Source organism: Salvelinus fontinalis, chromosome 14 (genome assembly GCF_029448725.1).
Source record: "Salvelinus fontinalis isolate EN_2023a chromosome 14, ASM2944872v1, whole genome shotgun sequence".
Lineage (NCBI taxonomy): Eukaryota > Metazoa > Chordata > Actinopteri > Salmoniformes > Salmonidae > Salvelinus > Salvelinus fontinalis.
Window position 1 is genome coordinate 3,888,199 of NC_074678.1, and position 15,312 is coordinate 3,903,510.

Consider the following 15,312-nt stretch of genomic DNA (forward strand, 5'->3'; position numbering starts at 1 on the left):
CTTCCGTCCTCTCCCCCCGTTAGAGCTTCCGTCCTCTCCCCCCGTTAGAGCTTCCGTCCTCTCCCCCCGTTAGAGCTTCCGTCCTCTCCCCCCGTTAGAGCTTCCGTCCTCTCCCCCCGTTAGAGCTTCCGTCCTCTCCCCCCGTTAGAGCTTCCGTCCTCTCCCCCCGTTAGAGCTTCCGTCCTCTCCCCCCGTTAGAGCTTCCGTCCTCTCCCCCCGTTAGAGCTTCCGTCCTCTCCCCCCGTTAGAGCTTCCGTCCTCTCCCCCCGTTAGAGCTTCCGTCCTCTCCCCCCGTTAGAGCTTCCGTCCTCCCCCCCAGTTAGAGCTTCCGTCCTCCCCCCCCGTTAGAGCTTCCGTCCTCCCCCCCCGTTAGAGCTTCCGTCCCCCCCCCCCCGTTAGAGCTACCCCCCCCCCCCCCCCGTTAGAGCTTCCGTCCTCCCCCCCCGTTAGAGCTTCCGTCCTCCCCCCCCCGTTAGAGCTTCCGTCCTCCCCCCCCGTTAGAGCTTCCGTCCTCCCCCCCCGTTAGAGCTTCCGTCCTCTCCCCCCGTTAGAGCTTCCGTCCTCTCCCCCCGTTAGAGCTTCCGTCCTCTCCCCCCGTTAGAGCTTCCGTCCTCTCCCCCCGTTAGAGCTTCCGTCCTCTCCCCCCGTTAGAGCTTCCGTCCTCTCCCCCCGTTAGAGCTTCCGTCCTCTCCCCCCGTTAGAGCTTCCGTCCTCTCCCCCCGTTAGAGCTTCCGTCCTCTCCCCCCGTTAGAGCTTCCGTCCTCTCCCCCCGTTAGAGCTTCCGTCCTCTCCCCCCGTTAGAGCTTCCGTCCTCTCCCCCCGTTAGAGCTTCCGTCCTCCCCCCCAGTTAGAGCTTCCGTCCTCCCCCCCCGTTAGAGCTTCCGTCCTCCCCCCCCGTTAGAGCTTCCGTCCTCCCCCCCCGTTAGAGCTTCCGTCCTCCCCCCCCCGTTAGAGCTTCCGTCCTCCCCCCCGTTAGAGCTTCCGTCCTCCCCCCCGTTAGAGCTTCCGTCCTCCCCCCCGTTAGAGCTTCCGTCCTCCCCCCCGTTAGAGCTTCCGCCCTGCAGGCTCTCTCCAACCCTAATCTAACACATCTAATTCTACTAATCAGCTGCTCACCAGGATTTTGATCAGCTGAATCAAGTTAATTACAACAGGGTTGGAGCAAAAGCCTGCACACCCAGTAGCGGTTGTCCACCCTCGCCCCGGGTACAGTACCCTCGCCCTGGGTATCTGAGCTGCGACGAGCAGCAGCTCCCTCTCTAACCTACTCACCTTCTACAACGATGGACTCAGTGGTGGAAGGGGCCAGGGAGACGGCGTCCTCGTTTAAGCGCTTGACCGCGAAGCGTAGGCTGTCCGGTTCGTCCATGTCCCCTGAGAGGGATCTGAAAGAGGAGCGCCACAGGTCTAGAGTGGCATAAATACTGAACATACTGAAAGAAGCTGACGGACTTGTACAGACGACAGACTACTGTACACTCACACTACAGACACAGCTCCAAACCGAACACATTGAGAGACTACATTAACACTACGAGACCACAGGAGACAGAGACGGCGGACTACGGCTAGGCGGACAGCTAGACGGCGGCTACGGCTAGGCGGACAGCTAGACGGCGGCTACGGCTAGGCGGACAGCTAGACGGCGGCTACGGCTAGGCGGACAGCTAGACGGCGGCTACGGCTAGGCGGACAGCTAGACGGCGGCTACGGCTAGGCGGACAGCTAGACGGCGGACTACGGCTAGCCGGACAGCTAGACAGCGGACTACGGCTAGACGGACAGCTAGACGGCGGACTACGGCTAGACGGACAGCTAGACAGCGGACTACGGCTAGACGGACAGCTAGACGGCGGACTGCGGCTAGACGGACAGCTAGACGGCGGCTACGGCTAGGCGGACAGCTAGACGGCGGCTACGGCTAGGCGGACAGCTAGACGGCGGCTACGGCTAGACGGCGGCTAAAGACGACAGCAGTCCAGAGGGTCATAGTCTACATGCTCAGAGACACTATATTACCAGCACCACTACTACCACTAGCACAAATGACAAAAACACAGCTTCAAGCCTCCCGCAGCCTGGTCTGTCTACCACAGCGCTCGCTGTTTTCAGGTCTGGAGCTGCTGCATGGCATCTCTATTAATAACATCACAGAGATGTAGACAAAACAAGCATTTAAGCTGAAAGGCAAGACAGTAGAAATAGATTTACACGCGCCACAACCACCAGAATCTGTTCACAAAGGTAAAATACAGACAGTACAGGTGCATCAGAGATAAGACAGAGACGAAATAACAGCTTCTATCACCAGACCATCAGACTGTTAAACAGCTTCTATCACCAGACCATCAGACTGTTAAACAGCTTCTATCACCATCAGACTGTTAAACAGCTTCTATCACCATCAGACTGTTAAACAGCTTCTATTACCATCAGACTGTTGAACAGCTTCTATCACCAGACCATCAGACTGTTGAACAGCTTCTATCACCAGACCATCAGACTGTTGAACAGCTTCTATCACCAGACCAACAGACTGTTGAACACCTTCCATCACCAGACCATCAGACTGTTGAACAGCTTCTATTACCATCAGACTGTTGAACAGCTTCTATTACCATCAGACTGTTGAACAGCTTCTATCACCAGACCATCAGACTGTTGAACAGCTTCCATCACCAGACCATCAGACTGTTGAACAGCTTCTATTACCATCAGACTGTTGAACAGCTTCTATTATCAGACCATCAGACTGTTGAACAGCTTCCATCACCAGACCATCAGACTGTTGAACAGCTTCTATTACCATCAGACTGTTGAACAGCTTCTATTACCAGACCATCAGACTGTTGAACAGCTTCTATTACCAGACCATCAGACTGTTGAACAGCTTCTATCACCAGACCATCAGACTGTTGAACAGCTTCTATCACCATCAGACTGTTAAACAGCTTCTATCACCATCAGACTGTTGAACAGCTTCTATCACCATCAGACTGTTGAACAGCTTCTATCACCATCAGACTGTTGAACAGCTTCTATCACCAGACCATCAGACTGTTGAACAGCTTCTATCACCAGACCATCAGACTGTTGAACAGCTTCTATCACCAGACCATCAGACTGTTGAACAGCTTCTATCACCAGACCATCAGACTGTTGAACAGCTTCTATCACCATCAGACTGTTGAACAGCTTCTATTACCATCAGACTGTTGAACAGCTTCTATCACCATCAGACTGTTAAACAGCTTCTATTACCAGACCATCAGACTGTTGAACAGCTTCTATCACCATCAGACTGTTGAACAGCTTCTATCACCATCAGACTGTTGAACAGCTTCTATCACCATCAGACTGTTGAACAGCTTCTATCACCAGACCATCAGACTGTTGAACAGCTTCTATCACCATCAGACTGTTGAACAGCTTCTATTACCATCAGACTGTTGAACAGCTTCTATCACCAGACCATCAGACTGTTGAACAGCTTCTATTACCAGACCATCAGACTGTTGAACAGCTTCTATCACCATCAGACTGTTGAACAGCTTCTATTACCATCAGACTGTTGAACAGCTTCTATCACCAGACCATCAGACTGTTGAACAGCTTCTATCACCATCAGACTGTTGAACAGCTTCTATCACCATCAGACTGTTGAACAGCTTCTATCACCATCAGACTGTTGAACAGCTTCTATCACCATCAGACTGTTGAACAGCTTCTGTTACCATCAGACTGTTGAACAGCTTCTGTTACCATCAGACTGTTGAACAGCTTCTGTTACCATCAGACTGTTGAACAGCTTCTGTTACGATCAGACTGTTGAACAGCTTCTGTTACCATCAGACTGTTGAACAGCTTCTGTTACCATCAGACTGTTGAACAGCTTCTGTTACCATCAGACTGTTGAACAGCTTCTATCACCATCAGACTGTTGAACAGCTTCTATCACCATCAGACTGTTGAACAGCTTCTATCACCATCAGACTGTTGAACAGCTTCTATCACCAGACCATCAGACTGTTGAACAGCTTCTATCACCAGACCATCAGACTGTTGAACAGCTTCTATCACCAGACCATCAGACTGTTGAACAGCTTCTATCACCATCAGACTGTTGAACAGCTTCTATCACCATCAGACTGTTCAACAGCTTCTATCTCCAGGCCATCAGACTGTTCAACAGCTTCTATCTCCAGGCCATCAGACTGTTAAACAGCTTCTATCACCAGACCATCAGACTGTTAAACAGCTTCTATCACCAGACCATCAGACTGTTAAACAGCTTCTATCACCAGACCATCAGACTGTTGAACAGCTTATATCACCAGACCATCAGACTGTTGAACAGCTTCTATCACCAGACCATCAGACTGTTAAACAGCTTCTATCACCAGACCATCAGACTGTTAAACAGCTTCTATCACCATCAGACTGTTAAACAGCTTCTATTACCATCAGACTGTTGAACAGCTTCTATCACCAGACCATCAGACTGTTAAACAGCTTCTATCACCATCAGACTGTTGAACAACCATCATTAGCCGTCTACAAGGTGACGCAGACTTACACAAAACACAAGCCATCATACACCCACCCACCCACTCTCACACACTGCTGCTGTAGTAGTGATATTAAAACTCAGGTCACCTCCTGTTTCACACTGTGTATTTAAATACTGTATCCTCGACGTAGCTCATCATAACATTTATACTACTGTACATTGTATTTTAAAAGACACTATTTATTTATACACTGGATTCTAAACATGGCTTACTCTAATAGATTTACTGCAGTACATATTCCTAGATGATTTTGTGTAAATTCTCCCGGTGTACAAACGCCGGCTTCACTCTGGTCAGAGCGGACCGTGGTCTGACCGTCACAGGGAAACATCACGGCGGGGGGGGGGGATCCCGGGGATCTTACCGGGGGATCCCGGTAAGAGAGACACTAACACCTGACATTGAACTGCTTTCTGTGTCACTGCCCTGTGAGTTCACCCAATTCTTTGTTACCGTTGTGTACATTCAACCAAAAGCAAATTTAACAAAGGCATCAGAGATTATTTAAAATCTGTCACAGAGAAAGGAAACTCCCGACGCACCCACGTTTATTGGAGTTTTTATTTATTTAATTTTAAACAACTGTACTTTGCACAAAGTCCTGCGCACATACCACCAGTACGTGAAATGTCACACTAGGAAAAATAAGACTACTGATTTGTGCTATTTGGACAATACCAAATGCGTTCTCTGCCACCACCAGACCTCCCCTGGGGAAATCAGACCACAATGTTGTCGACCTCAGGCCAACCTACTGTCGCCTCCTGGAGAGGGAGAAACCTACAGTTAAAACTACCTCAGACCAACCTACTGTCGCCTCCCGGAGAGGGAGAAACCTACAGTTAAAACTACCTCAGGCCAACCTACTGTCGCCTCCTGGAGAGGGAGAAACCTACAGTTAAAACTACCTCAGGCCAACCTACTGTCGCCTCCCGGAGAGGGAGAAACCCACAGTTAAAACTACCTCAGGCCAACCTACTGTCGCCTCCTGGAGAGGGAGAAACCCACAGTTAAAACTACCTCAGGCCAACCTACTGTCGCCACCCGGGGTGGGAGAAACCTACAGTTAAAACTACCTCAGGCCAACCTACTGTCGCCTCCGGGAGAGGGAGAAACCTACAGTTAAAACTACCTCAGGCCAACCTACTGTCGCCTCCCGGAGAGGGAGAAACCTACAGTTAAAACTACCTCAGGCCAACCTACTGTCGCCTCCCGGAGAGGGAGAAACCTACAGTTAAAACTACCTCAGGCCAACCTACTGTCGCCTCCCGGAGAGGGAGAAACCTACAGTTAAAACTACCTCAGGCCAACCTACTGTCGCCTCCCGGAGAGGGAGAAACCTACAGTTAAAACTACCTCAGGCCAACCTACTGTCGCCTCCCGGGGTGGGAGAAACCCACAGTTAAAACTACCTCAGGCCAACCTACTGTCGCCTCCCGGGGTGGGAGAAACCCACAGTTAAAACTACCTCAGGCCAACCTACTGTCGCCTCCTGGAGAGGGAGAAACCTACAGTTAAAACTACCTCAGGCCAACCTACTGTCGCCTCCTGGAGAGGGAGAAACCTACAGTTAAAACTACCTCAGGCCAACTTACTGTCGCCACCCGGAGAGGGAGAAACCTACAGTTAAAACTACCTCAGGCCAACCTACTGCCGCCTCCTGGAGAGGGAGAAACCCACAGTTAAAACTACCTCAGGCCAACCTACTGTCGCCTCCTGGAGAGGGAGAAACCCACAGTTAAAACTACCTCAGGCCAACCTACTGTCGCCTCCCGGAGAGGGAGAAACCTACAGTTAAAACTACCTCAGGCCAACCGACTGTCGCCTCCTGGAGAGGGAGAAACCTACAGTTAAAACTACCTCAGGCCAACCTACTGTCGCCTCCCGGAGAGGGAGAAACCTACAGTTAAAACTACCTCAGGCCAACCTACTGTCGCCTCCTGGAGAGGGAGAAACCTACAGTTAAAACTACCTCAGGCCAACCTACTGTCGCCTCCTGGAGAGGGAGAAACCTACAGTTAAAACTACCTCAGGCCAACCTACTGTCGCCACCCGGAGAGGGAGAAACCTACAGTTAAAACTACCTCAGGCCAACCTACTGTCGCCTCCTGGAGAGGGAGAAACCTACAGTTAAAACTACCTCAGGCCAACCTACTGTCGCCACCCGGAGAGGGAGAAACCTACAGTTAAAACTACCTCAGGCCAACGTACTGTCGCCACCCGGGGAGGGAGAAACGCACAGTTAAAACTACCTCAGGCCAACCTACTGTCGCCTCCTGGAGAGGGAGAAACCTACAGTTAAAACTACCTCAGGCCAACCTACTGTCGCCTCCCGGAGAGGGAGAAACCCACAGTTAAAGCTGTCTACATCTGGCACGACAACAGTATCACTCGTCTCCAGGGGTGTTTTGACTGTACTATGTGGGAGGTATCTGGTCTCCAGGGGTGTTTTGACTGTACTATGTGGGAGGTAATTGTAGACTGCAGCTCTGATCTTGATGAACTCACAGATGTTGTTTCAGACTAATGTAAACTTTTGTGTTGAGTCAGTTGTGCCTACTAAAACCTGTAAAATATTCCCTAACAATAAGCCTTGGGTATCAAAACATATAAAATCACTGCTTAATAGGAAGAAGGCAGTTTATACTGAGGGTGATAGACCGGCTGTAAGAGATCAAAAGACAGATACTGGTGGACAAGGAGGCATACAAGTAAAGGGAGGAGAGGACCCTCTCCTCAGGAAACTCAAGGGTGGCCTGGCAAGGGATTAAATCCATGGCTAGTGCCCCCCACAAAGGCAGGGGGGAAAAAACAGTGCTGACCTTAGGCCACCACCACCACAGGCTCTCCTCAGGGATGTGTTTTGTCCCCACTCCACCACCACAGGCTCTCCTCAGGGATGTGTTTTGTGCCCACTCCACCACCACCACCACCACCACAGGCTCTCCTCAGGGATGTGTTTTGTCCCCACTCCACCACCACCACCACAGGCTCTCCTCAGGGATGTGTTTTGTCCCCACTCCACCACCACAGGCTCTCCTCAGGGATGTGTTTTGTCCCCACTCCACCACCACAGGCTCTCCTCAGGGATGTGTTTTGTCCCCACTCCACCACCACAGGCTCTCCTCAGGGATGTGTTTTGTGCCCACTCCACCACCAACACAGGCTCTCCTCAGGGATGTGTTTTGTCCCCACTCCACCACCACAGGCTCTCCTCAGGGATGTGTTTTGTCCCCACTCCACCACCACCACCACAGGCTCTCCTCAGGGATGTGTTTTGTCCCCACTCCACCACCACAGGCTCTCCTCAGGGATGTGTTTTGTCCCCACTCCACCACCACAGGCTCTCCTCAGGGATGTGTTTTGTCCCCACTCCACCACCACAGGCTCTCCTCAGGGATGTGTTTTGTGCCCACTCCACCACCAACACAGGCTCTCCTCAGGGATGTGTTTTGTCCCCACTCCACCACCACAGGCTCTCCTCAGGGATGTGTTTTGTCCCCACTCCACCACCACAGGCTCTCCTCAGGGATGTGTTTTGTGCCCACTCCACCACCAACACAGGCTCTCCTCAGAGATGTGTTTTGTCCCCACTCCACCACCACAGGCTCTCCTCAGGGATGTGTTTTGTCCCCACTCCACCACCACCACCACCACCACAGGCTCTCCTCAGGGATGTGTTTTGTCCCCACTCCACCACCACAGGCTCTCCTCAGGGATGTGTTTTGTCCCCACTCCACCACCAACACAGGCTCTCCTCAGGGATGTGTTTTGTCCCCACTCCACCACCACAGGCTCTCCTCAGGGATGTGTTTTGTCCCCACTCCACCACCAACACAGGCTCTCCTCAGGGATGTGTTTTGTCCCCACTCCACCACCACAGGCTCTCCTCAGGGATGTGTTTTGTCCCCACTCCACCACCAACACAGGCTCTCCTCAGGGATGTGTTTTGTCCCCACTCCACCACCACAGGCTCTCCTCAGGGATGTGTTTTGTCCCCACTCCACCACCAACACAGGCTCTCCTCAGGGATGTGTTTTGTCCCCACTCCACCACCAACACAGGCTCTCCTCAGGGATGTGTTTTGTCCCCACTCCACCAGACACAGGGGTGTGTTTTGTCCCCACTCCACCACCCTCAGGGATGTTCCTATCCAGCCAGTAAGACCAGCAGGCAAATGTTCCTATAGACTCAGTAAGAGCAGCAGGCTAATGTTCCTATAGACCCAGTAAGACCAGCAGGCTAATGTTCCTATCCACCCAGTAAGGCCAGCAGGCTAATGTTCCTATCCACTCAGTAAGGCCAGCAGGCTAATGTTCCTATCCACTCAGTAAGACCAGCAGGCTAATGTTCCTATCCACTCAGTAAGGCCAGCAGTCTAATGTTCCTATAGACTCAGTAAGACCAGCAGGCTAATGTTCCTATAGACTCAGTAAGGCCAGCAGGCTAATGTTCCTATAGACTCAGTAAGACCAGCAGGCTAATGTTCCTATCCACCCAGTAAGACCAGCAGGCTAATGTTCCTATCCACTCAGTAAGACCAGCAGGCTAATGTTCCTATCCACTCAGTAAGACCAGCAGGCTAATGTTCCTATAGACTCAGTAAGACCAGCAGGCTAATGTTCCTATCCACTCAGTAAGACCAGCAGGCTAATGTTCCTATCCACTCAGTAAGGCCAGCAGGCTAATGTTCCTATCCACTCAGTAAGGCCAGCAGGCTAATGTTCCTATCCACCCAGTAAGACCAGCAGGCTAATGTTCCTATCCACTCAGTAAGACCAGCAGGCTAATGTTCCTATCCACTCAGTAAGGCCAGCAGGCTAATGTTCCTATCCACCCAGTAAGGCCAGCAGGCTAATGTTCCTATCCACCCAGTAAGGCCAGCAGGCTAATGTTCCTATCCACCCAGTAAGGCCAGCAGGCTAATGTTCCTATCCACTCAGTAAGGCCAGCAGGCTAATGTTCCTATAGACTCAGTAAGACCAGCAGGCTAATGTTCCTATCCACTCAGTAAGGCCAGCAGGCTAATGTTCCTATCCACTCAGTAAGGCCAGCAGGCTAATGTTCCTATCCACTCAGTAAGGCCAGCAGGCTAATGCTCCTATAGACTCAGTAAGACCAGCAGGCTAATGTTCCTATCCACCCAGTAAGGCCAGCAGGCTAATGTTCCTATCCACCCAGTAAGACCAGCAGGCTAATGTTCCTATAGACTAAGTAAGACCAGCAGGCTAATGTTCCCATCCACTCAGTAAGGCCAGCAGGCTAATGTTCCCATCCACTCAGTAACGCCAGCAGGCTAATGTTCCCATCCACTCAGTAACGCCAGCAGGCTAATGTTCCTATCCACTCAGTAAGGCCAGCAGGCTAATGTTCCTATCCACTCAGTAAGGCCAGCAGGCTAATGTTCCTATCCACTCAGTAAGGCCAGCAGGCTAATGTTCCTATCCACCCAGTAAGGCCAGCAGGCTAATGTTCCTATAGACTCAGTAAGGCCAGCAGGCTAATGTTCCTATAGACTCAGTAAGGCCAGCAGGCTAATGTTCCTATAGACTCAGTAAGGCCAGCAGGCTAATGTTCCTATCCACTCAGTAAGGCCAGCAGGCTAATGTTCCTATCCACTCAGTAAGGCCAGCAGGCTAATGTTCCTATCCACTCAGTAAGGCCAGCAGGCTAATGTTCCTATCCACTCAGTAAGGCCAGCAGGCTAATGTTCCTATCCACTCAGTAAGGCCAGCAGGCTAATGTTCCTATAGACTCAGTAAGACCAGCAGGCTAATGTTCCTATCCACTCAGTAAGGCCAGCAGGCTAATGTTCCTATCCACTCAGTAAGGCCAGCAGGCTAATGTTCCTATCCACTCAGTAAGGCCAGCAGGCTAATGTTCCTATAGACCCAGTAAGACCAGCAGGCTAATGTTCTTATCCACTCAGTAAGACCAGCAGGCTAATGTTCCTATCCACTCAGTAAGGCCAGCAGGCTAATGTTCCTATCCACTCAGTAAGACCAGCAGGCAAATGTTCCTATCCACTCAGTAAGACCAGCAGGCTAATGTTCCTATAGACTCAGTAAGGCCAGCAGGCTAATGTTCCTATCCACCCAGTAAGACCAGCAGGCTAATGTTCCTATCCACTCAGTAAGACCAGCAGGCAAATGTTCCTATCCCCACAGTAAGACCAGCAGGCTAATGTTCCTATCCCCCCAGTAAGACCAGCAGGCTAATGTTCCTATCCACCCAGTAAGACCAGCAGGCTAATGTTCCTATCCACTCAGTAAGGCCAGCAGGCTAATGTTCCTATAGACTCAGGAAGGCCAGCAGGCTAATGTTCCTATAGACTCAGTAAGACCAGCAGTCTAATGTTCCTATAGACTCAGTAAGACCAGCAAGCTAATGTTCCTATCCACTCAGTAAGGCCAGCAGGCTAATGTTCCTATCCACTCAGTAAGACCAGCAGGCTAATGTTCCTATAGACTCAGTAAGACCAGCAGGCTAATGTTCCTATCCACTCAGTAAGGCCAGCAGGCTAATGTTCCTATAGACTCAGTAAGGCCAGCAGGCTAATGTTCCTATAGACAAAGTAAGGCCAGCAGGCTAATGTTCCTATAGACTCAGTAAGACTAGCAGGCTAATGTTCCTATCCACCCAGTAAGGCCAGCAGGCTAATGTTCCTATAGACCCAGTAAGGCCAGCAGGCTAATGTTCCTATAGACTCAGTAAGACCAGCAGTCTAATGTTCCTATCCACTCAGTAAGACCAGCAGGCTAATGTTCCTATCCACCCAGTAAGGCCAGCAGGCTAATGTTCCTATAGACTCAGTAAGACCAGCAGGCTAATGTTCCCATCCACTCAGTAAGGCCAGCAGGCTAATGTTCCTATCCACTCAGTAAGGCCAGCAGGCTAATGTTCCTATAGACTCAGTAAGGCCAGCAGGCTAATGTTCCTATAGACTCAGTAAGACCAGCAGGCTAATGTTCCTATCCACCCAGTAAGGCCAGCAGGCTAATGTTCCTATCCACTCAGTAAGGCCAGCAGGCTAATGTTCCTATAGACTCAGTAAGGCCAGCAGGCTAATGTTCCTATAGACTCAGTAAGGCCAGCAGGCTAATGTTCCTATAGACCCAGTAAGACCAGCAGGCTAATGTTCCTATCCACCCAGTAAGGCCAGCAGGCTAATGTTCCTATCCACTCAGTAAGGCCAGCAGGCTAATGTTCCTATCCACTCAGTAAGGCCAGCAGGCTAATGTTCCTATCCACCCAGTAAGGCCAGCAGGCTAATGTTCCTATAGACCGAGTAAGGACAGCAGGCTAATGTTCCTATAGACTCAGTAAGACCAGCAGGCTAATGTTCCTATAGACCCAGTAAGACCAGCAGGCTAATGTTCCTATCCACTCAGTAAGGCCAGCAGGCTAATGTTCCTATAGACTCAGTAAGGCCAGCAGGCTAATGTTCCTATCCACTCAGTAAGACCAGCAGGCTAATGTTCCTATCCACCCAGTAAGACCAGCAGGCTAATGTTCCTATCCACCCAGTAAGACCAGCAGGCTAATGTTCCTATCCACTCAGTAAGACCAGCAGGCTAATGTTCCTATCCACCCAGTAAGGCCAGCAGGCTAATGTTCCTATAGACCCAGTAAGACCAGCAGGCTAATGTTCCTATAGACTCAGTAAGACCAGCAGGCAAATGTTCCTATCCACTCAGTAAGACCAGCAGGCTAATGTTCCTATAGACTCAGTAAGGCCAGCAGGCTAATGTTCCTATCCACTCAGTAAGGCCAGCAGGCTAATGTTCCTATTGACTCAGTAAGGCCAGCAGGCTAATGTTCCTATAGACTCAGTAAGGCCAGCAGGCTAATGTTCCTATAGACTCAGTAAGGCCAGCAGGCTAATGTTCCTATAGACTCAGTAAGACCAGCAGGCTAATGTTCCTATCCACCCAGTAAGGCCAGCAGGCTAATGTTCCTATCCACTCAGTAAGGCCAGCAGGCTAATGTTCCTATAGACTCAGTAAGGCCAGCAGGCTAATGTTCCTATAGACCCAGTAAGACCAGCAGGCTAATGTTCCTATCCACCCAGTAAGGCCAGCAGGCTAATGTTCCTATCCACTCAGTAAGGCCAGCAGGCTAATGTTCCTATCCACCCAGTAAGGCCAGCAGGCTAATGTTCCTATCCACTCAGTAAGGCCAGCAGGCTAATGTTCCTATAGACTCAGTAAGACCAGCAGGCTAATGTTCCTATCCACTCAGTAAGGCCAGCAGGCTAATGTTCCTATCCACTCAGTAAGGCCAGCAGGCTAATGTTCCTATCCACCCAGTAAGGCCAGCAGGCTAATGTTCCTATAGACCCAGTAAGGACAGCAGGCTAATGTTCCTATAGACTCAGTAAGACCAGCAGGCTAATGTTCCTATAGACCCAGTAAGACCAGCAGGCTAATGTTCCTATCCACTCAGTAAGGCCAGCAGGCTAATGTTCCTATAGACTCAGTAAGGCCAGCAGGCTAATGTTCCTATCCACTCAGTAAGACCAGCAGGCTAATGTTCCTATCCACCCAGTAAGACCAGCAGGCTAATGTTCCTATCCACCCAGTAAGACCAGCAGGCTAATGTTCCTATCCACTCAGTAAGACCAGCAGGCTAATGTTCCTATCCACCCAGTAAGGCCAGCAGGCTAATGTTCCTATAGACCCAGTAAGACCAGCAGGCTAATGTTCCTATAGACCCAGTAAGACCAGCAGGCTAATGTTCCTATAGACTCAGTAAGACCAGCAGGCAAATGTTCCTATCCACTCAGTAAGACCAGCAGGCTAATGTTCCTATAGACTCAGTAAGGCCAGCAGGCTAATGTTCCTATCCACTCAGTAAGGCCAGCAGGCTAATGTTCCTATTGACTCAGTAAGGCCAGCAGGCTAATGTTCCTATAGACTCAGTAAGGCCAGCAGGCTAATGTTCCTATAGACTCAGTAAGGCCAGCAGGCTAATGTTCCTATAGACTCAGTAAGGCCAGCAGGCTAATGTTCCTATAGACTCAGTAAGACCAGCAGGCTAATGTTCCTATCCACTCAGTAAGGCCAGCAGGCTAATGTTCCTATCCACTCAGTAAGGCCAGCAGGCTAATGTTCCTATCCACCCAGTAAGGCCAGCAGGCTAATGTTCCTATCCACTCAGTAAGGCCAGCAGGCTAATGTTCCTATAGACTCAGTAAGACCAGCAGGCTAATGTTCCTATCCACTCAGTAAGGCCAGCAGGCTAATGTTCCTATCCACTCAGTAAGGCCAGCAGGCTAATGTTCCTATCCACTCAGTAAGACCAGCAGGCTAATGTTCCTATAGACTCAGTAAGACCAGCAGGCTAATGTTCCTATCCACCCAGTAAGGCCAGCAGGCTAATGTTCCTATCCACCCAGTAAGGCCAGCAGGCTAATGTTCCTATCCACTCAGTAAGGCCAGCAGGCTAATGTTCCTATCCACTCAGTAAGGCCAGCAGGCTAATGTTCCTATCCACTCAGTAAGGCCAGCAGGCTAATGTTCCTATCCACCCAGTAAGGCCAGCAGTCTAATGTTCCTATAGACTCAGTAAGGCCAGCAGGCTAATGTTCCTATAGACTCAGTAAGGCCAGCAGGCTAATGTTCCTATAGACTCAGTAAGACCAGCAGGCTAATGTTCCTATCCACTCAGTAAGGCCAGCAGGCTAATGTTCCTATCCACTCAGTAAGGCCAGCAGGCTAATGTTCCTATCCACTCAGTAAGGCCAGCAGGCTAATGTTCCTATCCACTCAGTAAGGCCAGCAGGCTAATGTTCCTATCCACTCAGTAAGGCCAGCAGGCTAATGTTCCTATAGACTCAGTAAGACCAGCAGGCTAATGTTCCTATCCACTCAGTAAGGCCAGCAGGCTAATGTTCCTATCCACTCAGTAAGGCCAGCAGGCTAATGTTCCTATCCACTCAGTAAGACCAGCAGGCAAATGTTCCTATCCCCACAGTAAGACCAGCAGGCTAATGTTCCTATCCCCCCAGTAAGACCAGCAGGCTAATGTTCCTATAGACTCAGGAAGGCCAGCAGGCTAATGTTCCTATAGACTCAGTAAGACCAGCAGTCTAATGTTCCTATAGACTCAGTAAGACCAGCAAGCTAATGTTCCTATCCACTCAGTAAGGCCAGCAGGCTAATGTTCCTATCCACTCAGTAAGACCAGCAGGCTAATGTTCCTATAGACTCAGTAAGACCAGCAGGCTAATGTTCCTATCCACTCAGTAAGGCCAGCAGGCTAATGTTCCTATAGACTCAGGAAGGCCAGCAGGCTAATGTTCCTATAGACTCAGTAAGACCAGCAGTCTAATGTTCCTATAGACTCAGTAAGACCAGCAAGCTAATGTTCCTATCCACTCAGTAAGGCCAGCAGGCTAATGTTCCTATCCACTCAGTAAGACCAGCAGGCTAATGTTCCTATAGACTCAGTAAGACCAGCAGGCTAATGTTCCTATCCACTCAGTAAGGCCAGCAGGCTAATGTTCCTATAGACTCAGTAAGGCCAGCAGGCTAATGTTCCTATAGACAAAGTAAGGCCAGCAGGCTAATGTTCCTATAGACTCAGTAAGACTAGCAGGCTAATGTTCCTATCCACCCAGTAAGGCCAGCAGGCTAATGTTCCTATAGACCCAGTAAGGCCAGCAGGCTAATGTTCCTATAGACTCAGTAAGACCAGCAGGCAAATGTTCCCATCCACTCAGTAAGGCCAGCAGGCTAAT

General features: G+C 50.4%; 1 protein-coding gene across 2 annotated transcripts in view; it reads right to left on the bottom strand.

The window, feature by feature from the left end:
• Positions 1-15,312, bottom strand: part of LOC129869413 (rho guanine nucleotide exchange factor 18-like) — a 129,738-nt gene that overhangs the window by 60,918 nt on the left and 53,508 nt on the right. For both annotated transcript variants that reach the window (XM_055943807.1, XM_055943806.1), the window contains one exon: positions 1,273-1,385. In XM_055943807.1, the coding sequence (XP_055799782.1) occupies positions 1,273-1,385 (113 nt within the window). The remainder of the gene's footprint in view (positions 1-1,272; positions 1,386-15,312) is intronic.